The 25,511-nt window shown below is 40.3% G+C and overlaps 1 protein-coding gene across 4 annotated transcripts in view; it reads left to right on the top strand.

Moving 5' to 3' along the window:
• The window catches only part of STXBP4 (syntaxin binding protein 4), a 167,972-nt gene extending 144,432 nt beyond the window's left edge, over positions 1–23,540 (top strand). For all 4 annotated transcript variants that reach the window (XM_032498458.1, XM_014553675.2, XM_006178144.3 and 1 more), the window contains one exon: positions 18,346–23,540. In XM_032498458.1, coding sequence (XP_032354349.1) covers positions 18,346–18,460 — 115 coding nt within the window. In that variant the 3' untranslated portion in view covers positions 18,461–23,540. The remainder of the gene's footprint in view (positions 1–18,345) is intronic.
• Positions 23,541–25,511: the final 1,971 nt, after the last annotated feature.

Below are 25,511 nucleotides of genomic sequence, written 5' to 3'. Positions count from 1 at the left end.
TTGAATACCTTACAGTGGACACAGTTCATTCATTTTGCAATTTTTTTGAGCGCTTGCTGTGTGCCAGGCACTGTTCCATACCCTGGAGATACAGTAGTGAAATGTACAGATGAGTTCTCTGATATTAGGAATTTACATAATAGTGAGGAAAAAAGTACAACATATAACTGAAGAGTTAAATGAGATGGTACGTGAACAGTATACTCATCTCAGTGGATTCTCAGAACACCCTCCATTTATAGATGAAGAAAATAAGAGCCTAGAGTAGTTGCCAAAAAATCCATAGCTACTCAGTCACCAAGCCAGAAGAGAAGCCAAGTCTTCCGTCTCCAGAATTCTTTCTGCTATACTACAGAATTTTACTAACACAGACCTCTCTTTGAAAGCCTCAACAGCAGGGAGGGTATGGCTCAAGTGGTAGAGCTGTATGCTTAACAAACACAAGGTCCTGGGTTCAATCCCCAGTACCTCCTCTAAAAATAAATAAACAAGTAAACCTAATTACCTCCTCCAAAAATTAAAAAAAAATTTTTTAATTTAAAAAATAATTTAAAAAAAAGAAAGCCTCAACAGAAATACATATTCTAGCTTCTGGACTGATTGGTTTGACACTGGACACAGGATCTGGTATACTTCCACTGAGTTCTAGATAAAAAGCAATCTCCACATACAGGATTCTCAAGCTCTGTGCTGTTACACAGGTTCCTATATCTTTCTGCACCTCAGTTTTCTCATCATAAAATTAGGGGGATGTTACCTGCCTTATAGAGTGGTTAAATATTAAGCACCTGGCTTAAAATTTTAAACACAGGAGATGCCTAGTGGTCATCATTAATTTACAAGATGGAGAAGTCATCATGGTGGGAAAAAAGAACAAGAAAAATCATATGACCATTAACATTGAAAATACAAAAACTTAGGGGAGGGTATAGCTCAAGTGGTAGAGCACATGCTTAGCATGCAGGAGGTCCTGAGTTCAATCCCCAGTACCTCCTCTAAAAAGAAAGAAAGAAATTTAAGTACCTCCCAACCCTAAAAAAAAAGAGAGAGAGAGTTCAAAACTTCATATTTTGAAAAGATTTAAGGAAAAATCAGGGGTAAACCTGGCAAAGTATTTTTATGATGTTTTTTTTTTTCTTGTAGTCTCTAGCAAAAAGTAATTAATAAAGCAAAGGTATAGCTTATAACACATGAAGGACAAGGGGACCTTTGGAGCAGAAGACCCAGGAATTCATTACATTTAACACCATTACATTACATTTAACACCATACTACTGACTTCACAAATCATAACTCCTCTGGAAGGAACGTTTCACTCCATAGGCTGTGTTAACTGTTAGGTTCCTGGAAGATCTGAATCACTCTACTGCAGGGGTGGCAGGAAAATGTAAAACCACACTGAAATCTGAATCGTGTTTCTTTCTTATGTTCACTTTGTAATGGATAAGGGAAAGGATGTGGGGGTGGGGGGTGAGCATTTACTGAGCTCAGTAGCCAGGCATGTTAGGTGTATTTTTCTACACATGGTATCGTTTAATCTTCTTAACAGTGTGGGAAAGTGAGCATCACTCAGCTCTTACTACGCTGGTATTACGCAGTAAGGAGCCGCATCCTGCCCTCAGCTGTGCCTATCTCCTAGAAGGTCCTCAAAAGAAACGCTCAGTCAGAGGAATGCAAACTAGCATTCTTTATTGACCAGGGTTCTGAATTCAGATACCTTTGGAAGCTGTCAGTAAATGAGTCTGGACCCTGTGGGGAACTCCTTTACCTCAGCACAGCCTTAACCATCTGTCAGAGCCTAACCAGTGCCCTGTGAGGGAAGGATCTTAAGGGCGCAGTCACCAACTACCAAGGAAAAGGAGGGAGCTAGAGACGTGTGTGTGAGTGAGCCAAAGAGTGAGTGTGCTCCATTGCCTGCTACCCAGCCGGTTTAAGGCATTGCCCCTTGCAGAATGACCAGTGGCCTTGGGCTGGGCTCCTAGTGCAAGAGAAGAATCACATCCAAGGAAAGAGAGAAAGAAGCAGTAAGCAAGCCCTTGACTGCCCTGAGATCCAGCTCAGTCCCTGTGGGAGGAATCGAAAGAGACTGCATTTGGAAGTCCATCAGTTCTCTTCCTTAATCTTGACTCATAAGGAAAGCAGAAAAGAGACAAGATAGACTTGTTAAAGGACAATGGGGCGGGGGTAGGGGGGTGTCCTTGTCTCACCATGACAGTTGGAGAAAGTATGTGAAAAAGGGGCTAAACTCGTCCAGATCATGCAGTAATAAAATTGCAGAGCCAAGATACAGACCCAGGGTTGTCTGACTCCAGAGCCATCCCCCGAAACACACACACACCAGTGATGCACCATCTCCACCTCCTTACTTTAATGGAGTGTGTTTACGTGTCACCACAAAGATATTTTAAACAGATTCCGATTTAGGTAGAACTCTGTGTTGTATCCATTTCTAAACAGCAGGATAGAAACTTAGTTCTAAGAATAAGTAGTTATCTGCTGGAGATTAGAAAGGTCAAATCTAAAGGGGAAAAAAAATCTAATAGTATATCAGTTCTTTATCCTGTGTCGGGGTGGAATGGTGTGCTTACGATGAGTTGTTGGGGTTCTTTGTTGTTTTTTTTAGTAGAAGTGAACCCCATTCAAGCATCAACACTTAGTTATTCTTGATGAAAGTCTTATTTGAAAAGCATTGCATGCCTCCCTGCCTTCTTGTACCAAGGCAGGCCACTGAACAAAATCATCACGAACATCAATCTTATGCATAATACAGTGAGTTCTGCAGGGAGATATTAAGCTGTCTAAGCTAGACTAGAGACACAGCTGTCATCTCTTTCTGCCCTCAGCATGCCTGGCCATCTCCTCAACCCCATTTCCCTTCTCATACTCGGCACACTTTACCCTGTTACCCAGGACTTTCTTACCTGAGGCGGACAGGATGTCTGATAATCAGACTTATGTGGATTGCTTGTAAATAGTCCTTTTTTTAAATTTTTTTTTATGTTTTATTTTTGAAGTGCTTGTTTACAATGTGCTTGTTTCTGGTACACAGCAGAGTGATTCAGTTATATATGTCTATTTCTTTTCATATTCTTTTTCACTGTAGGTTACTACGAGATCTTAAATATAGTTCCCTGTGCTACACAAAAGAAACTTGTTATTTATTTTATATATACTAGTTAGTATCTGCAAATCTCGAACTCCCAATTTATCCCTTCCCACCCCCTTGCCCCGCTGGTAACCCTAAGTTTGTTTTCTGTGTCTGTGAGTCTGTTCCTGCTTTGTAAATAAGTTCATTTGAGTCCTTTTTTTTTAGATTCCACGTATAAATGATATCATGTGCTATTTGTCTTTCTCTTTCTGACTCACTTCACTTAGTACGATCATCTCTAGGTCCATCCATGTTGCTCTCACTGTAACATCTTGATGAGGGTTTCTTCTCAGCTCTCAGCTGCGTCCAGATAGGTTGCCTGGTAAGTGATGTCTGCTTTAGCAAGCATCTGCTATGTGTCTTTCTTGGAACTATTTAGATTTTTGTTTTTTCGTCCTCTCATTACCCCAACCCAAATTTTGAGCCTGGATAGCCTGTGGTAGCTTTTGAGGTAGGAGTAGTTCATTTACCAGGTGAATGGTACTTTGAAGGCAAGAAACAGCAAGTAATGAACTCAGGTCATTGCCTCCATCTCACCTTTACTGAAAAGAACAGTGACTGAAATCACCCTTCCAGAACACTGGAGGAGATGATGGTCTGTGAACATATACTCTCCTCCCTGAGATTGACACCTGTCACTGTCTTCCCAGAAACTGAATTGTTACACTGACGGAAGCCCAGCCTCAGGCAAAAGAATAGCTGTCAGTGCTGTCCCGAGGATGCCCAGACGTAGACAGTCCTCCCTGAACAGAGTCCTGTCCGTCCACGTGTACAGCGCACACCCATTAGTGCTTTGCGGTCACCTCCTTTCCTTCCGACACAATGTTTAGAGCATTTCACCTGCTGTAGACAAATGTAATTAAAATACTGGCATTGCTAGAGCCAGCGTTTTGTAGAACTAACAAACGTGTACGTCTGTACGTGTGTGTGCGTATTTTCCAATATATGTGTGCACATGTGTGGACAGGCAGGGCTTGCTCACTTCCTATATACATATTATGTAATATATATGTATATATCAGTGCATTCAGGGGGAAACTTTCTTATTTTCTCCTTAGAGACGGAGTTGCAGCATTCGTAAGCTCGATGACAAAATGCCAGTCATCTTGATGGTGCTGTCATGGGTTATCTGATTAACCTGACCATTGTACTGTCTATCTTTCCTTCACAGCTATATACAGATTTATATACAGTTATATACAGATCTATATACAGTTATATATAGATTGCAAACTATTACAAATTTATAATAGTCTTTTGACATGATTTCACTTTTAAAAAGTTCAAATATTTTATATGTGTGTTATACAGTTTAACAAAATTATAGTAAGAGTTGTGTTTGATACTAAAAATACACTTAAATATATATCGCACATTAGACGTAGCTGCTACATTGCTTGCATCATACTGGTTTTCTGTTGAAAGGTTCAGATTCATTGTGATCAGTGATGATGATGGTATTAATTCCCTATTGCTGCTTAACATATTTCCAAAATTTTGCAGCTTAAGACAATAAACTTTTTTTTAACTGAGATAGAGTCAGTTTACAATGTTGTGTCAGTTCAGTGTACAGAACAATGCTTCAGTCACACATGAATATACATGTATTCATTTTCATATTCTTTTTCACTGTGAGCTACTACAAGATCTTGAATATATTTCCCTGTGCTATATAGTATAAACTTGCTTACCTATTTTATATATACCAGTCAGTATCTACAAATCTCAAACTCCCAGTTTATCCCTTCCCACCCACCTCCCCCCTGGCAACCACAAGTCTGTATACTAAAGACAATAAAATTTATTTTCTCACCCAAGTTTCAGAGGGTCAGTAACCCAAGTGTGGTTTCTCTGGTTCACTCTGGCTCTGTCTCTATCTGGGTTTCTCATGGAGTTGCAAGCAAGTTGGTAGCCAGGTCTGGGGGTTGAGGAGTAGCCTGGGCTGGAATATTTGTTCCAAAGCTCACGTGTGAGGCTTCAGTTCCTCACCACACGTGGACCTCTATCCATCCATAGGGCCATCGAGCTGCACACATTGTGGCAGCTGGCTTCCCCCAGAGCAAGGGCCAGGAGAGGGTGGGAGCAAGAGAAATACCAAGACAAAAGCTGCAGTGTCTTTTGTAACCAATCTCAGAAGTGAGTCACATACCGTCTCCCGTATGCTGCTGGTCTCACAGACCCACCCTGGTTCAGTGTAGGCGGAAGCTATGCAAGAGGATGGATACAGGAAGGTGGGCATTACTGGAGCTAGAGGATGCCTATTACAACAACACCGTTCACAATGTAACATGTGTAATATAGTATATGAATTAATAATTAAACATAGTATATATGTAAACTATACATATGTATAATCAATACAAAATTTCAATAGTCTCTACTTGCTTCAAACATTAAATTGCACTGTTGGTGGTTTTCCAAGGAGGTATAATCCCTTGTTTTTACAAGTTACTTACACGTGACTTACAATTCCTTTGTGTTGATACACCTTTATATCAGCTCCTGAAATCTGAGCTAGAACTCCTCATATTCTGCAACCTGTTCTCCATTACACAGAAAGTATTATACTTACAGTATTACAAATGCATATCCGTAAAAACTCAGGAGTCTGATTTCTGAATAAAGCAAAACTTTCTGCCTAGAGCAGGGAAAGCAAGTAGATTTCAGCTCACGTTCTCCAGTGTAGTCGGTGAAGAATCCTGAGTCCATATTCAATCTCACTGATGGGTCTCTTGATCCATCAGAGATGTCTGCTAAGGATGCCGGGGGAGGGGCATGAGGGACACATGCCACATCTTTGCAGTCTTTGGTCTTGGAGCATATTGCTAATACAGAACTCTGCCAAGATGAATAGTAATAATGCAGATCGTACATTGGAATGATAAAATAAACAGTGGCAACCCCCCCAAAGTTCTTATGCAAGAGTTAGTATTTAAGAATATTCTAAAGGAAAACTGATTTCCAATAGGCAAGTTTCTTCCTTTTTTTTTTTTTTATTCATTTCTTTCCGGTCAGAGTTTCTTAATGACCCTAAATGATTGCCTGAACTTGGTGTAGGACATCCTATTAGGTTTTTCCAGGTAGGAGAGAATATAGATCATAACCTATGTATGAATACAATTTGTCATGTTCAACTTACCTTATTAATTGAAGGCTCAAGTTAAGTTGTGTCATCTCATTGGTAAAATAAGTGAAAAATAGAAAACACAAAAGAGAAAAATTTGAGGTTATTTTTTCTTACCTGCAATTTTATTTTGCAAGTAGAGTCTATGTTATATGACCCCAATGTAATTAGAAACTAGCAAGACTGAGGAAGGGAGCGCGGGGAGGGAGGGGTGGTTCCTGGATTGGAAATAAAAAGCTACTGCTTTTAACTTTTCCTAAACCCTTGGTAGAGTATTTTAGCTTCACTTTAGTAGATACTGTCAGGAGCCCTTCCTCTGAAGACCTCATTAATTTGGCTGCTTTGATTAATTTTGAATGAGTTAAGAAATGCCCACTGACAGACCGCTGAAGTCTGAAGCTCCCTTGCTGAGGTGTCAGGGCAATTTCCGTGCACCTAACTCCAGCTGGGAGAAGAAGGCAGGTAGGCTTCTCCCCGGCTTTGCGTTTATGAGAATCCTGAGCTTTTCATTCTTTTTTAAATTTTATTTTATTTTTTATTTTTAAATCAGTCTTTTTTTTTTCCTCCTTCCAGTTTTACTGATATGTAATTGACATAAAGCCCTGTATACTATTTTTGTGTTGGGGGTGGGGAGTAATTAGGTTTTATTTTTTTTAATGGAGGTATTGGGGCTTAAACACAGGACCTCGTGCTTGCTGTATCCTACCCCCCACTCCCCGGAGCATTTCATTCTTAACGAGACTATAACAAAGAGACCAACAGAGGACTTGAAGGAGGAAATATGAAGCTTTTTTAATATTTTGTCCCTAAACAGTTCTTAGCTATGAATAAATTGTAAGGGTATTGAAACCACTGGTTTGTATGTATGTGATACTATGTGATAACTGGTTTAGAATATCTGATAACTAGTACGGTGCCTGGTATGTACTGAATAAATATTTATCCAATGTGTGAATACTGTCATTGAGCAAGCAATTGGTGGGGGGAAAAAATACAGGCTTTCGTGTCAGACAGACCAGAGTTTTAATGCTTACGCCACACATTTTTGAGTGTGACCTCGATATAATCGATATTATTCCAATTGTCGGTACCCCCTTTCCTCAGCCAAAAACAAGGATAGTAGTTTACCTCTCCCAGGATTGTTTTGAGGATTGAATAAAATAACTCACCTAGCATAAAGTGAGTGCTTAACAGATGTTCCCCCCACTTCCCTGATTTTATTCTACTGCTGTTTGCCAGTGGAGAAGTTTTAAATGACAACATTTGCACAGCTGCAAATAGAAACCTGTAGCCCAAACCTCCACTTACGCCTGTCCCCAGCCAGCCCAAAGCCCTGTGACAGGAGCACAGAGGTGGCATTGCTCAGGAGCCTGCGACAGCTTGCTCTGGATTTTCTATAAATATCTACAAAGGGAAGGGGTGAAGTGATATGAAACACTGTATGAGCAGCTGTCAGTTAAACAAAAGGCCAGCCAGTTGGCGGAGGTTACTCTGAATGGCAGAGCCCACTGGACTGAATAAAATGTACAGATATGGACAGCAGACGTCCAACTCTTTTCTTCCCCCATTTAACCAATGACAGGTAGAACTGAGGCAGGGAGCATTTTTTCAGCATTTTGTTGGGATGATACAAGAAGATCCTCTGGGCTTGGGTGAAGTTCTTTGAAAATCCATTCCCTTTCTAGGGTTATACTTTTCTTTAGCCAGATGGGGAATTCTCTCTGCCTCCACGAAACTTTATTTAAATTTGTCAACAAATACTTTTTCTAACACTTTTCCTTCCAAATTTGGTTGCAGTATTAGTCTGCTAGGACTTCCAAAATATCGCAGACTGGGTGCGCATGAACAGTAGAAATTAGTTTTTCTCACAGTTTTGGAAGCGAAAGGCCACGATCAAGACGCCATCAGGACTGGTTTCTTGTGAGGCCTCTCTTCCTCAGAGGTGGACAGCTACCTCCTCCCTGTGTTCTCACGCGGCCTCTTCTCTGTGCACACAAAGGCAGAAAGATCTGGCATGTCTTCCCTTCTTCCAAGGACACCAGTCCCATTGGACCAGGGCCTCATCTCTGTGATCTCCTCTAACCCCAGTTACCTCCACAAAGTTCCTCTCTCCAAACACTGACACATTAGGGTCTGGGGCTTCAATGTAGACTTGAAGGGGATAAAGGCACAATTCAGTCCATAACAGTTGCTTCTCCCTTGAATTACTTTCCATAAGATCTCTAGCATCTTCTTTTTCTTCATCCAGTAATCTCCATTACAATGTAGCGTATACTCTTTCTTCTTACACGTTTGCCAAGTTTTAGGCAAATTGCGAGAATTAACACAAACCAGTGCCTTTTCATTTAGGCCCTAGTCTTTAGTGGAAGAAGTGGCTAAGAGGCAAGGGCCTGGTGAGCAGAATAATGGCTTCCCGAGGATGTCCGTATCCTAGTGCCCAGAACCTTTGAACATGTTAGCTTCCATGGCAAAGGGGCATTAAGGTTGCAGGTGGAATTAAGGTTGCAAATCAGCTGACTTTAAAATAAGGAGATGATCCTGTATTATTCATATGGGTCCAATCTAATCACATGAGTCCTCAGCAGTGGAAGAGGGAGGCAGAAGGAGAGAGTCAGAGGAAGAGAGAGAAGACAATGGAAGCAGGGTCAAAGATTTGCTGTGTTGCTGGGCTTTGAAGTTGGAGGCCACAAGTCGTGGAATGTCGGTGGCCTTAAAAGCTGGAAAAGCAAGGAAACAGATTCTCCCCCGGAGCCTCCAGAAAGGAAGGTGGACTTGCCAACACCTTGATTTAGCCCAGGGAGAACCATGATGGACTTCTGGGCTACAGAACCTTAAGCCAGGAAATTAGCTTTGTTTAGAGCTACTATATTGGTGGTAATTTGTTACTGCACCAACAGAAAAGAAACATAGGGAGTTAGAAGTGGAGGGGAGGGGAGTTATGATGGGCCTAGAATGTGTCAGGTAATAAACTAACGGATTTATAAAGAAGGGAGGGCATAGCTCAGCAGTAGAGTGCACGAGGTCCTGGGTTCAATCCCCAATACCTCCATTAAAAAAAAAAACCAACAAAACAAATATTTTTAAAAAAGAAACCAGAGGATTTATATAGTTATCTCTTAACACTGTTGAGGCAGGTATATACGTTTTCTAGATTGGGAAACAGACTCGGGCTTTGGGTACCTTCCCAGAGACATACAGGCAACCCAGGTAACCCATGAGCAGCATGGATTTCAGACCAGGTCTGCATAGTCTATAAAAAGAATAGTGACCCTGGTCTGCCTCTGAGCCCAGCCTCTGCTACCGTGTGACCTTGGACAGGGCACTGGGACGCTCTTCGCCTCAGTTTCTTCAATTGCCACACGATGTGAAAAGTACAAGACCGCAGGGGAGGCAGGCTTCACACACAAAAATTGTATTCATGCTAACTGAATAAAATGTTAATGAATTTTGTGGCGAATGTTTTAAAAATGCTTTAGACATACAATCTATGATTGTTGATTTAATCAGTCAACACATCTTTCATTATTTCATCTTGTAAAACTGAAGAAGCCCTTTTCAGGTGGTCATTTAATCCATCCCAGAGTCTCCATTATATCTTGTTGTTGAAATCATCCCAGATAACAAAGCTCCAGAGAGGAGTTTAACACAGTAAAATTCTCAGAGGTCCGATCTGGATCCAGATCTTGGCTCTAACACTCGTTTTATGACCTGGAGTAAGTTACTACATCTCTCTCAGTATTAGCTTTCTCATATATAAAGTGAGGGTGATCAACATAACAACTTTTTCTACTTTAAATTATAAACATATAATATAAATACGTAAATCAGACTATAAATTTATAAAATATAATTATATATAAGACATAAATATAAAACAAGGTTCTAAACAACAGTTAAGCCCGTGTATTCACAAGGCCAAAGCAGCATCCAGTACACACATACCACACCTAATACTTACATATAACCGGTGTGTAAAGTTCGTGAGAGAAGTGTAAAGGTTGATGGCATATTTGGTTTTTATCCCATAATTTTTTTACTGGAGTGAAGGTCTCTATGTTAGAGCACTCACTCTCCAGTGGTTCCTGTCATTAGCATTATGGAGTCAATAATACCGATAAAACACTGCAAGATTTATTAGAGATGATCTTATAAGGAACTCCTCAGTGTTCCTTCTGGCTTTGTGATTTTAAGATGTTCAGTTCTCTAATGATAATATATATATTTATATCTTTATATTTTTAGTGTAGTCAGTTTAACTTTGATAGAAAAATATTAGGATAAGCTTGAAATCACGTTTCGAATAATTTTAGTTTTTTTTAAGTCTTCAAATTTGGTTAAGTAAGAAAAATACATTTAGTCAGATGTTTATTAAACTTATTTTATTGGATAAATTAAGTGAAAGCCTTAAAACGTGTATTATAATTCTTACCATTTTAATAAGAATATTAAAAATTAAAGTAGATTCTATATTTCATGCACTTCCACTCTTAAGTGGGAATTTAATATGGAAATTTTGGCAACGGTCTTGCAGATGTGTTTCTAATTAAACTTAATTTCCATTCATCTATATTCTGACAGAGACTTTTGATTACTGACGTATTTAAAGTAGCCTGAAAATATACGTTTATCGCCTGTTTTTTGTATTTTAGAAAGACAAGCTCTTTGGTTTGTAAAAGTTGTACGTATATTTACTGGGAAAGAAATAGTCATGGCTTCGTCTTGACACACTCTCTTCAAGTATGTTAGAGTGACACTAGCTGCCGTAGCAAATGCTGCCTCTCAGTGGCTTAACACTTACGTGCCAATCAATGCCGGAATCCTTGCTTGATGGGTGGCTTTTCTTTCTTCGGGTGGTGATTTTGAGACCCCAGCTCCTTCCAGCTCATGGCTCTGCATTCAACTATGAATGAGGAGAAGGAATAGAGAGGGAACTTCAGCTTCTTAAAAAACCCAGCCCGCAAGACACAAATGTCAGCTCTGTCCGCTTCCACTGGCAGGAGCTGGTCATGTGCTCCCATGAGGGTGAAGGGGAGCTGAGAACTGTTGTCTCTGCCTGGGAGCTGCCTCCTGGTCGCACCTCTACAGTGTGAAATGGACAACGCAGATTTCAGTGGACACCGCCAAAGCGAATATGAGAATATATAAACACACGAGCTATAAAATTCTATGAAATTGCTTATTAGTACCTAAAAGCCCAGTGTATAGGTACCAGTGTCAGTAGGACATGTTCTTAGAGGTCTTCTGCAAGTTTTTTATCCTCACCATCAAAAACAGCATCAGTATATTTAGTTATTTATTTTTATTGATGTATAATTGATTTACAATGTTGTGTTAGTTTCTGGTGTCCAGCACAGTATCAGTTTTTAAAAGTTACCCAAAGCTGTAGTCTGAAACTTGTAGAACAGTTTCTTTCTTTGAAAAAGTTACTGTATACCAGCTTTAGACTTGGAATGTTTGGGGCTCTGTACAATAATTGACAGCAGTCTAAGCCTGTGTATGTTATTTCAAAGAATGTATTTTTCATATTTTCCTATTTCTTTCAGGACTTTTCAGTGTTCATTTTTCACAAGTCTAGTGACATAGTAATTTTTTCTAATATTACACATAAGTAGTACAGTACTGTAGCTTTAAGTTCTTAAAATATATCTAGGCCTAAAGCTTTTTTTATTAATTGGATTTTTTTATTTCAAAAATATATCTGATGTATTTTTTATAGACAGTGCCATAAATACAGAATAAAAATTAAATTTGTCTTCAAGACTGTAAAGATTTGAGTAAGATCCTGCTAATATTTGATCAGAGCCCTAATGGATTTCCAAATGCCTGTTTACAAAATGCTCAAGTGTCCTGTGGCATTTACAAAGTTCATTAATGAGAAGTGCTCATTTTGATTTTAGGGGCATATTTCCAGAATCATGTAAGAGGGAACTTTTTACAAATTGCTTGCAATTTTCTCTTACACATGTCTTGGAACGTATACTTTCTATTGTTAATCTATAGTCATTGTCATAACCAGTGTCTGACAAGATTACATGCTGCCTCACCAAGGTTTGGTGACTTTTTTTTGTAATTTTATTGACATGGTTCACTTTCTATTCTTGCCTTCTGATTTTTTTAACATTTTTTTATTGAGTTATAGTCATTTTACAATGTTGTGTCAAATTCCCGTGTAGAGCACAATTTTTCAGTTATACATGAACATACATACGTTCATTGTCACTTTTTTTTTTTTTGCTGTGAGCTACCACAAGATCTTGTATATATTTCCCTGTGCTATACAGTATAATATTGTTTATCTATTCTACATTTTGAAATCCCAGTCTGTCCCTTCCCACCCCCAGCCCCCTTGGCAACAACAAGTTCATATTCTATGTCTACGAGTCTGTTTCTGTTTTGTATTTATGTGTTTTTTGTTTTGTTTTTTTAGATTCCACATATGAGTGATCTCATATGGTATTTTTCTTTCTCTTTCTGGCTTACTTCGCTTAGAATGACATTCTCCAGGGACATCCATGTTGCTGCAAATGGCATTATGTTGTCAGGTTTTATGGCTGAATAGTATTCCATTGTATAAATATACCACTTCTTCTTTATCCAGTCATCTGTCGATGGAAATTTACATGTCTTTGATATTGTAAATAGGGCTGCTATGAACATTGGGGTGCAGGTGTCATCCTGAAGTAGGGTTCCTTCTGGATAGATGCCCAGGAGCGGGATTCCTGGGTCATATGGTAAGTCTATTCCTAGTCTTTTGAGGAATCTCCACAGTTTTCCACAGTGGCTGTACCAAACTGCATTCCCACCAGCAGTGTAGGAGGGTTCCCTTTTCTCCACAGCCTCTCCAGAATTTGTCATTTGTGGACTTTTGAATGATGGCCATTCTGACTGTTGTGAGGTGATACCTCATTGTAGTTTTGGTTTGCATTTCTCTGATAATTAGTGATACTGAGCATTTTTTCATGTGCGTATTGATCATTTGTATTTCTTCCTTGGAGAATTGCTTGTTTAGGTCTTCTACCCATTTTTGGATTGGGTTGTTTATTTTTTTCTTATTATGTCGTATGAGCTGCTTATACATTCTGGAGATCAAGCCTTTGTCAGTTTCCTTGTTTGCAAAAATTTTCTCCCATTCCATAGGTTGTCTTTTTGTTTTAGTTATGGTTTCCTTTGCTGTGCAGAAGCTTGTAAGTTTAATTAGGTCCCATTTATTTATTCTTGCTTTTATTTCTATTGCTTGGGTAGACTGCCCTAGGACAGCATTTTTGAGATGTATGTCAGATAATGTTTTGCCTATATTTTCTTCTAGAGTTTATTGTATCTTGTCTTATGTTTAAGCCTTTGATCCATTTTGAGTTTATTTTTTGTGTATGGTGTAAGGGAGTCTTCTAGCTTCACTGATTTACATGCTGCTGTCCAGTTTTCCCAACATCATTTGCTGAAGAGATTGTCTTTATTCCATTGTATATTCTTGCCTCCTTTGTCTAAGATTAGTTGACCAAAAGTTTGTGGGTTCATTTCTGGACTGTCTATTCTGTTCCATTGATCTATATGTCTGTTTTTGTACCAATACCATGCTGTCTTGATGACTGTAGCTCTGTAGTATTGTCTGAAGTCTGGGAGAATTATTCCTCCAGCCTCTTTCTTTCTCTTCAGTAATGCTTTGGCAATTCTAGGTCTTTGATGGTTTTTATTATGATTTGTTCTAGTTCTGTGAAATATGTCCTGGGTAATTTGATAGGGATTGCATTAAATTTTAGATTGCCTTGGGCATTGTGACCATTTTAACAATATTGATTCTTCCAATCCAGGAGCATGGGATATCTTTCCATTTTTTAAAGTTTTCTTTAATTTCCTTCATCAATAGTTTATAGTTTTCTGTGTATAATTCTTTCACCTCTTTGATTAGATTTATTCCTAGGTATTTTATTACTTTAGGGTGCTATTTTAAAGGGGATTGTTTCTTTACTTTCTTTTTCTGTTGATTCATTGTTAGTATAAAGAAATGCAACTGATTTTTGAACATTAATCTTGTAACCTACTACCTTGCTGAATTCTTCAATCAGCTCTAGTAGTTTTTGTGTGGACCTTTTAGGGTTTTCTATATATAGTAACATGTTGTCGCTTGCCTTCTGATTTTTTTCAACTGGTAATTTTTTAATTAAATCTTTATTTTCATTGCTACTTGCAGTTTATGGCCAGCTGTAAAATTTTCCAGTGATTCCAGGATACTGGTGGCAGAAACAGTTTGGATTAACATATTTACTTATTTGTCTTTATTTTCTGATTCATATGAATACATGTACATAAGATTATTCAGCACCCTCCCCCAAAAAAGGAAAAGTGTGAGTTAATTACTTTGACTTCTTATTCTTCAGCTTTATCCTAAATGGATAAAATAATACATGCAACCTTGCTAAATTCACAATGACATATAAATTGTAACATCTACAGTGGAAGATTAACAAAAGAACTTTCACCATCACAGACTGTTACAAGAATGAATTTCTACAAAACTGGTGTACTTTTTCTCTTTAAACCACTCTTCTCTTAACAGGCTGTCCTAAATTTTTATTTTGAAAGAAAGCATTTTGCATGTTAGGAGGTAAGAAACATAAGGAGGGTAATTATAATGGGACTTAAATAATTCACTTACATTTCTTTGCCAGTAAAATAAAGCATGTTCTGTTAGGGTTTTTTATAAGCTCTAAACTATGTCTTTCAAATTACTAATATTATAAAAGAAAAAAAAAACACACCACTGTCATCTCCTCTGCTCCAGTGTTACTGTTTTCCAGCAGCAGATTTGGCAATCATTCAGAAGCAAGTAGTATTAGGTCTGTTAGATTTTCAAACATACCTGAACTGCTGTCGATTGCTCCCCAAATCAGGTCAGATGCATTCTCTGCAGGAACATTTGCCAGAGGTACTGTATGTTCAAATGGAAGATTTGCATGTTTCGTAGTCAGTCTCATTTATTTTCCAGACTTCTAAATTTTTCATGCTAAGTAGCAGCATTTCACTTTATGAACCACGGGGTCTTTATTAATTAAACAGAATCAACAGGGCTGATTTATTCTCTCTCTTCTCAGTTGAATTACCAAGCACACAAAATCAGAGAGGAAATATTTCTAATACTAGAATGTTCTCCAAGCCAGTAAATCTGTGATTATCTCATCATACCGATTATGTCAAAGCTCTTTAGTCACAATGCTCACTGGGACATAAAATTGAATGGTCCACACACACATGGCCCCATTCCAGCATCATAGGAAGAGTTCCAAGTTTTTATTACAATATTCAGAAAGCCCTAATTATAAAAAAAAAAAAAAAAACTAGCCATGATCATTTATTGAATATACGTGCTCTTTGCCAGGCACTTCACACACATTACCTGAGTTTTAGAAGCATGGGTTCTGAATGTTTCTACAGAAGACCCAGGTGTGAACTGTGTACTGGAAGCCTAGAACATTATCCCTCTGTTGCTAGTGAACGTATTTGCATGTTTGGTGCTAAGGTGTGTATTTTTGAAACATGTACAGGAAAATGTACTATGAGCAAAAGATTAATCAATTAATATTTTATGGTATTCTTTTGTATTTGAAGATAGATCAGATGTTGATTTTTTTTTTATTAAAAAGTGTTTAATGAAGGTTCCTGTCAAGGATGACTTTCTGGTGGAACTTTCTAATATTCCTTGTTCAGCACCTGTAACTACATTTTTTTTCTGAAACATGGTTCTTTTGCTTATTTTATGTCATCAATTCAGTGGAATGTCCATATATGGGCAGTTATAATATTTGAAGTATTAGAATATTTTTTAAGTCAAATAAGAAGAATGCACCCAAACTTATCCCCCAGTTCAGTGTTTCTGTTTTTCTTCCTTTCCACCCTCCCAAATTAAGACACAATACTTACAACAATTTAAATTAAAGTCTCTTCTTTGGGCTAACACATTATAAATGTGCTGATAAACATTAAAGTAAATATGCCAAAATGTTAAAATTAGCCAAATTGTCCCATCAAACTTTTTCCTTTTAAAACAGGTACTTGGTACAGGATGGCGTGTCCTCATTTCCCCTTGCAGTGGTATTCTGGCCCTCTCACGTTACACTCACTGGTGATTCTTTAAAACCACTTTCAATTTAGGCAGCTTTCCAGTTTTAAAAAGGGCCTGGAAATGAAGCTAACCTGTGCAGAATCAAATGCTTTAGTCAGTTTAGCCTCCATAATAAGAAATTCCATTAAACCATTTTAAAGAGATAATAGTAACGTGGATTACTGTCAAGGGAATAATGATTCTCTGTGTCACTTCACTGCACTATGAGGCTTTGAAACAATAAAGATATCTGGATCTTGCCACCTCCACCTAGATTCTTAAACAGCTTAAGCGCTTTTACCCTATCGTGAAACTCTTAAGTGATCTTCCTTGATGGAAAGCTGCATTTTTTCACATTTAAACAAAGGAATTGAACAATTTGTTTTGGAGGCTATGGATAGAATTTAGACTACAGGACTGAAAACAGACCAAATCCAGCAATGACAGGGAAACTGACCGTTTGTACTAAATCCAACCTTTTCCGTTATTGTCATCAACAACCGATAAAGTAAGTGCCTTTTTTGTGGTAGACCCCAAATTGTGCTCTGTGGAGCACTAGCCCTGTGTGTGCTAACCGGGGCGTGTTAGTCTGAGTAATGTTGCAAACTCTTGGAGAGTTGTAAAGCACATTAGTATGTTTAAGGTTCTGGGAAATCCTACAATAAAGGAACCTACTTAACTCTGTTTAAACTAGTGCATCTCAAACCTATTTGACCATAGAATTCTCTTCGTTACATAATATGTATTAAAAACCCTTGTAACACACTTTGGAAATGTTATCCTGTAAGGTGGGAGGTACTTTCAGATCCACAATCTTATTTGAGCCTCGTAAGTCCAGCCCTCAGATAGACTTGATCTAAGACACCATGCTGCTACGAGGTTGAGTTTGGGTAGGATGGAGGCAAGGGAAACTGATCTAGGATGGATAGGGCTGTGGGGTGGACCAGGGCTAGAAAGAGGATCCAAGAAGAGGAAACAAGTCATCTTATTCCAGAAGCTGTCTGTCCAACACTCAGGACCTGGGCAGGTGGTAGTGGGTTTACGAGATTCATCCAGCTGAAGGCTGGCAGTTGGATACTAGGTCTAAGAACCAGCCTCCCATCCACCAGGTAGGGGCACATTTTGTGACATTTCACCATGCCCTGACTTGCCCTGTATCTTTGTACATCCGCCCTTACCTCTGCTTGGGTGCATCTGCTTTTCCCTGAGATGCCTCGTCATTTGTTCTGAGTACATGTTAGGCACTGTAAATTCAGACATAAGAACATAGTTCCTGTCCTTAAGGAGCTTCATATGCAGTAAGAAGGCCTAAAACTAAGCAGGTATTTACAATACAGTCTGGTGATGTGCACAGGGTGGAGGAATCTTAAAGGAGATTTGGTTCTTTAGAATTAGTATGAGTTAGCTGGATAAACAAGACGGGAAGGAGGAAGACTGTAGCAGAAAAGAAAGTACTGTTGAGGCAGGGGGAAAAAAACAGGTATTTCACACTATAGATTTTGTATTTGATCCAGAAAGGCATTGGCTGGCGCTGAATTTTTAGCAGGTGAGCAGCAGTGTACGATCTGTCATTTGGAAGGATCTCTCAGCTGGAGTGGAGAATTCATTAGAAGACTAGAACAGAGGCAGAGAGACAAGCAGTTTCAGTGGCCCAGGCATTGGGAAGGGAGAGGGAGGAAAAGATCCCAGAGCTGATGCAGTGGGGCAGCCACAGGACTTGCCGACAGGTCAGGAAGAGCAAGGGGTCCAAGGTGACGCATCCTCCTACATTCTTTTTCACCGAAGAAGAAAGAAAGAAACGGGTTTTCCTGAACCTTAAAACACACCTAAGAGTTTGAAAAAGTATCGGACCCAGTTCCAGCTGCTTCCTACTTCAAGGGACGGCAGTAGGGTGGCAGCAGTGTCGCTGGGATCATGACTTGCACGGTGGGTAGGACAGTCTTCCAGATCGTAACTGCCTTCCTTCTTCTTCTCAAGTCACGTCACACAGACCACTTCCTGGATGCATCCCGTGATGAGCACGCTGAACCTGTCCTGCTCGGAGGAGCATGAAGAGGACTGCTCTGGAGAGCTTCCTGACCAGAAGAGCTGATGGTTTTCCGTGGGGAGCGGAGGCTCCGTGGTCCCCTGGTGTCCCCGTCTGCGTAGATGACCCTGGGACACAGCATCTAAGTAGGAATAAAACACACACAACCAAACGAAGTTGCAAAATGGAAACTCTGGACTTAGGCTGTTTTTGTAAAACATTTTGATATAACTATGCATTTACAAAACTGACTTCCAGTATAGAAGTTCTTTAAGAATAATCTCATGTTTTTTGAAATCATATGTAGATTTTATAATATGTATAGTTTTTTCATGTGTAATTAGATCTTTGTAATTTTATATATAATTCTGTGTAGAATATCAGATATGATGGTTTTTGTCATTGAGACATAAGGAAAAATTATGTGAACATAGTGAAACATTTCATTTACTTGATAATTTGCTAACCTTTTATATGCGTATCTTAGGAAAGTGATTTATAAATGCAGGCTTTTTGGGGGGTGGTTCCTAAGGATCACATTTAGACAACTATCTCACAGGCCACTGAACATTGCTTACATCTCGATGGGGCTTTCTAATTTACGAAATGCTTTTCAGACCCTGTTTTATTTAAACCAAACGGCATGCCTGTGAAGCAGGGCCAGTGGGTGTTTCTCAGTTAGGGAAATAGCGGTTCAGAGGAATGAAGCACCCTATCCCGGAGCTGAAGCTGACACCCACGTCTTCCGACTGATTCCGTGTCCTGGTCCAGTTCCCTTTGCCCGGCACCCTGCTGCCCCTGCAGAGTCAGGTCACCCGACAGGCAGCGCCCTGTGGCTCTGTTGATGCAGCTGAGCTCTGCAGCTGTGCGCTCAGGGGACTACAGAGGCCCGGGGGACCCCCCTTCAGTCAGACGTGGCCCCCACCTAACCCCACGATTCTCCTCTAAACCCTTCCCCCTACTTCACTCCCCAAACACTCACCAAGCAGGGGCACGGCTTTGTGATACCATTTCAACAGGCTTCTTTCAGCAGCTTACGTTTTTCTAAAGCGAAGGGACTGCCTCCCATCAGGGATTTGTCCTTGCCAGAGGGAGCATTTGAGGAGAGGAGAGGAGGGGCATCTCTGCTATCAAAAGACACATCCTTGAACTCCTCTGCCGTGCATTCAAGACTGACCTCCTCATTGCTAATGTCACCCTCCAGACTGATTATGCTTTTGACCTTATTTTATTGTATCATAAGGATGCTTCAGGACAGTTTCTGGAAGGGGTGAGCCATTAACCTGGAGTGCTAAAGATATTCTCCCAGTTTAATGATTTAAACCTGGGGCTGGGAAGTGGGTGGGTGGAGTGGGGAGGAAGTCATTTTAAATGCCCTGAGCATTAAGTACAAGTGAATACTAAAAAGGAACTTATTTATATCCACTATTATATTGTTAGGTAATATACTTAGGAAGAAAGTGAGCAAAAATCATTAATTAATCAGAATGCTCTGTTGCCATACCATGCCTGGTAGCACAGAGAAGCTACTGTCTGTCATTCTGGCCTCTTCCAGTCTCTTGTCCCTTCTCCCCACCACCACAGCCATCACTCTTCCCCCTCCCCTCTCTCCTCCCCCTTCCCCCATCTCCTTCTCTCTGCCTCTCTCCCTCCCCATCTCTGAAATACAGGTAGGAAAAAGGAAGTCAGAGCCTTGAGGATTGCCCAATTCCATGATTTTCAAACCTCCTTTGGTGAAAAAGACTCATTTTTCAAATGAATTCTTAGGGCAGAATCTCAAAATATGTAGCAGATTTTCTTTTTAATATCACTGTTCTGCTTAAAGCAAGATGGAGGCCTGGAGCCTAATTAAAGCAGCCCCCAGCACTGCTGTGCAAACCTGGGGCTCCTTGGAACAGAATGTCAGAATCGTCAGTTGTAACCATTTTATAGATGCATAAACTGAGATCCTAAGAGTTCACGTAGTGAGTTAGTGACCAGGTCAAAATTAGACCCAGATTCTAAGTCTCCCAGTCTGCTAAATTTCATATGGTATATTATATAGGTCTATAGTGTAAGTATATGTATACATTGTACCACACATTCCTGAATACATGCAGAATTTGTAATTTATGTCTTGAATAATAACATAAAGTCAAATCCAGGATGACAGGTAGTCATTAGCCCTGAGAACAGTCTCAGACTGTCTGGAGAAGACTTGTGTCTCACCTGACAGCTATTTGGATATGAGGAAGCTTCAGGGAGACACGTTTTGAGAGAACACCCTGGGGGACCTCTTCCCTTGTGACCCCCAGAGGTAAGGCAGATTCTCAAACACCTGAGGTTACTTTTATAAGTTAGTATCTGTAATTGTGAAAGTACAGACCTTTTTGTTGTTGCCAAATTAATGGTGTGAAATGCCCCCCCCCCCTTGCTGGGAGTGTTTTTGTTTCCAGTGAGGAAAGCCCAGGAGATGCTAGAGTCGCTTGGCCTCAGGGACCTCAGGACGCACTTCATGGCCAGACACCTCGTGTGTTAACTTTGCTCTTTTGTGCCCCTTTCCTCCCTGCTTCCTGATGGAAGAGGCCTATAAAAATTGTAATGGTAATATTTATTGGGCATTTTGTGCCGTCCATTGTGAGGGGCAATTTGCATGTATTATCTCATTATCTTCTCAAAAACAACCCCACAAGGTAGAAACTATGATCATCCCCATTTTGTAAAGAAGTTTCGGATTGAAGAGAGTTACTAGCCTTTGCCTCGGGATCGCACAGCACCTACATGTGGTAGCTGGGGCTCAAGGCAGGTCTCAGAGCCCGTTTCTTCGACACCACTGTGCAGAGCCACGTAGAACCAGGGTGTGTGACCCCGGCAGCAGAGCTGGATCCTGGGGTCTCAATTTTACAAAAAAGGCAATTCCAGCTCGGTGCAATAAGGCATCTTCCAGTAGCTGAACACATCGGGAAAGAATTCCCCGGGAAGCAGGGGAGGCACTGTCCCAGGAAGTGTTCAGGCAGCCTGAACTCATGACAGGAATGTCACTGGGGAGGTTCAGGGTCTGAACTGGCCGGACCATTTGAGCACTGTCTGAAATTTCTTCCTCTTTATGCGTCCGAGACCCCTGAACCAACAGATAAATGCCCCAAGAGACACTCAAAGAAAATATGGTGGGGACTCATTAAGAATCCTTATTAATGCAAGTAGAACCCCCAAATTATTTTAGGGTGAGATAGCATTTAGATAGCCTATCTTTCTTGAAGTCAGCCCTTTGATGTGGTCATTGTAAACTCGTCTCCATTGACCCACTGACTCTGATTTTAGAGTTAGAAACTGTCAATGTTCTTAGGTGCTTGCTTCCATCTTGATATGCTTTACCAAAGTGACCGGGGGCAGCCTTCCTTACTTCTTTATTCTCAGAATATTGACTGGGCACCAACTATGTGCCAAGCACGGCGCTAGGCCCGGTGGTGAAGCAGGGCATTAGCTAACCATTCCCTGGGGTCTGCTTACTGCTGGTTAGAAAGTTAAAAGCTTCCCAGATGGCCAGAATTGAATAGCTTCTCTTTAATTTTTGAATTTTAGAAATAATCCATTTCCGTTAAAAAAATCAAGTAGTACAGAACTGAACATAAAGCTAAAACATAGCCCATCTCACTTTCCAGAGGTAGCCATCACTAATATTTTGATGAGTGTTTTTACTCAAAGGAAATCACACTGTGAAGCATCTTTCGTTTGACTTACTATGGTCATTTTTTTTTTCATGGCAATAGATAATATTGTATTTCAAATGTCAGTATAAAATATCCGTTCCAGATAACTCATAATTCCTGTAGCCAGCAAGCTATCAATGAAGAGGCTGTTTTAAGTTATCTTCTGTTACTAACAATGCCACAGTGAACATTCTCATAGTCATTCAATGCTTTTCCTCACATATCTATGCACTCTTGTGTCAGTAGGTCTGTAACGGAAATCTATTCCTAAAAGTAAATCATGACACCGAAGTTATGTTCTTTTTAATTTTGGTAGATGTTCATAAATCCTCCTCCATAAAAATAAGACTGATTTACACTACCACCAGTAGTGTAAGAGAGCTTTTTTTCCCCTATGTATTATAGGACTTGTTTTAGTCCAAAGATTGCCAATAACTTTTCTGAATTTTTTTTGTCCTTAGAAGAATAATTCTTTCCATCCCTGTATCCGTTCATCATTAGTTATTAGTTGTCCTTAGCAGGGACTAGTTCACGGTGTGTCAAACACATCAGGACCGTCATCTTTTTATTTGAAAGTATTGACCTTTCCTACTCTGTATATAATGGTGGTGAGGACTGACTTTTAAATGAGCTAACTTGGGTGAGAGGCCTTGCTGAAGTGCAAAGCACAATACAAAAGCACTCTGAGCCTTGGCTTTCCCATCTGAATGGAGAGGATAGTAACCCCCTGACTCTTCCCAGATCAGTTCAGCTCAGCAGCCATGCTGGAGCACCTGCCTGATGCCAGACAACACGCAGGGTCTGGAAGACACCCCTCCGAATAGCTCTGAGTCCCAAATAGGAAGCTCACAATCTAAAAGCTTTTTTCCTGTCTTTTCTTTTTTCTCAAAAACCTTTTATTTTTTCCTTAAAGGAGTAAGAAGCTAGGATTTTGTTTAATAAAAAAAAAAAAAAAACCCTAAAGAGAAGCCCTTTCTCACTCTCTTAAATTTGAATAATTCCAAAATAATAACAGCACCCCTTGACTAGAAATGAAAGGAGAGGCACATACTGCGTGAAGGGCCTCTCCAATAATAAATGCTAAGCAGCTGGAAAAATACGGAGTCAAATGATACTTTCACAAAGTGTTTGCAAAATTAGAAAATATTGTCCTTTTTCGAGGGGAAAATGGACATTTTTATTTTCTCTGTTAAGTAAAACGCAGCTATTTCAAAGGTCAACAAACTTGAATTTTGCAATATACCGAACAAAAAGAACTAAGCTAACATTAAAACCACTTGTATACTCTGTCACATAGAAATTTTGAGAGGATGAGAAGAACTTGAAATAGAATACGCCTGTGGAACTTCACTTTGGAAATAAAAAACCCAAGATGTTTTAACCAAAGCTCACATGTAATATCATTGTGCCTGCGTGACGATTATGTAAACATTAAATGCAATTTTGTACGTATTTTCTTCATATGACTTTTTTTACATCTAACTAATACTATTTTTAAGTGTGAATTGCATTCTCAGGGTACAAGGGGTGGTTGGAAGGAAAAGGCAGCAGATGAATAGCTCTGACCCCTGCCCATTCCTGTTCCCGCATCACCAACTTATGGCTGTGTTTATTCCTTTTATATTGTTTATCAGCTTGTAACGATCTGTTTGTTTATTGTCTTAAGAAAGGGAGTCAGCTCCATGATGATGGGAATTTGTCTGTTCACCCCTGTAAGAAGGACCTAGCACCATGGAGGAGGGTCTAACCCAGTGCCTGTCACCTAGTAGGTGTTCAGTATATCCTTGCCAAATTGAATGTGTAATACGCTGTCCCTGACTTAGGTCCCAGTTTAACTCTCATGCCCTTCTATTCCCTTATTCCCTTAAAGACATACTGAGTGCTACCAGATGGCAGACACTTCACAAAGTCCTAGGGATACAATGCAGAGCAGCTGTGGTCCTGTGTGATTTGTGTCTCATGCAAAGGACATTCAGCTGAAATTAAAGCTTTTTTCTGTTCATTTTCTTCCTCCGCCTTCTCTATCCTGTATCTGAACTTCTAGACCATTTCATGTTCATTGCCTCAAGAAAGGTGTGTGACATCAGAAAGCAGAGGAACGCATGCTCTTTTGAGTTCCAAAAGTCTGGCTCCTTAGGGAACTAGAAAAGGATTCATGATTTAGATGAGAGATTTGAAAGCACAGATGAAGAAGAGCAGGGCTTCCCTCCTCCCTGTGTAGGAAATCATTCCCCTGGCTGTGGGAGGGGAGGAGAAGCAAAAACATTGGTGCAGCTCAGAGAAAGGGGCCAGACCCCACCTCCTGGGCTAGCTTCCTGGGAGCAGCAAAACCCCAATTTTATGTTTTAGTTTTGAGAGCAGAGGCCCCTGCCTCTCTGTACCCTAGGATTGAAATGATTGCACGGTATGTATAGGCAGACGGGGCCTTGGACAATGTCGGTGAGCATCCTCTGGCACAGTGTGGTCCAGACTGGAAGATAAGATTGAATTCCATGGACCTAAAAGGATCACAGGAGTAACAGGAAGACCCACTGGACCTAAGGGGGGATTTTTTTCCACTCAATCCACATGGCCTCTCCATAAGACCCAGTTTGGGACAATGACATCAGACCATCCAAACCCAGAGTGCCCTGGCACTAGATAAGCCTCCCAGGGTTTACCAATGACTCCAAAGAATGGAGGGAACCCCAAGGTGACTGAAATTAGTACTGGTCGTGATCATTTACTCCCTAACCCTGGTGTTTCCCTCATGGAGGGAGCTCCTTCCGAGTAACAGTTCTGGCCCGTCTTTGCCTCTACACTCTCAGGTAGTGACTTACACACTTGGTGGGCTGTGGGATAAAGAACAAGGCATTTTTCTAGAAGTTTCTAGAACATTTAATAATATAGTCCCCTTTCTCGGATCCATGCAAACACTGCCTATTTGTTTTTTAGGTCTTTCTCGTTTATTGCCAGGATAATGGCAATGAGTAAATATACACCTTTCTGCCTGCCTCCCACACCTGTCCCCGTCAATGTCCCCACCGCACCTCAGTCAGAATTATCTTTCTGACACACAAACTTGATTCTGTTGCCCCCCTTGCTGCTCTTCAGTATCCAGCACCTGCCATTGTCGGACCCCTTCCACTTTCCCTCCAGCCTCATTTATCAAACCCCAACAGTCACTCAACTAGATGGTTCCATCTGCCTAGGGACCTTCTCCTGCCTCATTCCCTCATCAGATTCCTTCTAATCCTTCAAGACACCAGTCTCAGCTCACCTCTCCTGTGGAGATCCTGGCCCTGCCACCTTCCCCACACCCGGCACTGGCCCTCTCCAGAGGCCACCTCTATATCTTTTTCATTCGTGTCCAGTCCCTCCTCCCTCCTTGGGGTGGTGGAGAAAGAACTTCCACCCCAAGACCCCAAGAGGAGTCGCAAGCCTGTTTG

The sequence above is a fragment of the Camelus ferus genome, chromosome 16 (genome assembly GCF_009834535.1).
Source record: "Camelus ferus isolate YT-003-E chromosome 16, BCGSAC_Cfer_1.0, whole genome shotgun sequence".
In the NCBI taxonomy this organism is placed as follows: domain Eukaryota; kingdom Metazoa; phylum Chordata; class Mammalia; order Artiodactyla; family Camelidae; genus Camelus; species Camelus ferus.
This window is presented reverse-complemented; position numbering and strand designations above follow the sequence as displayed.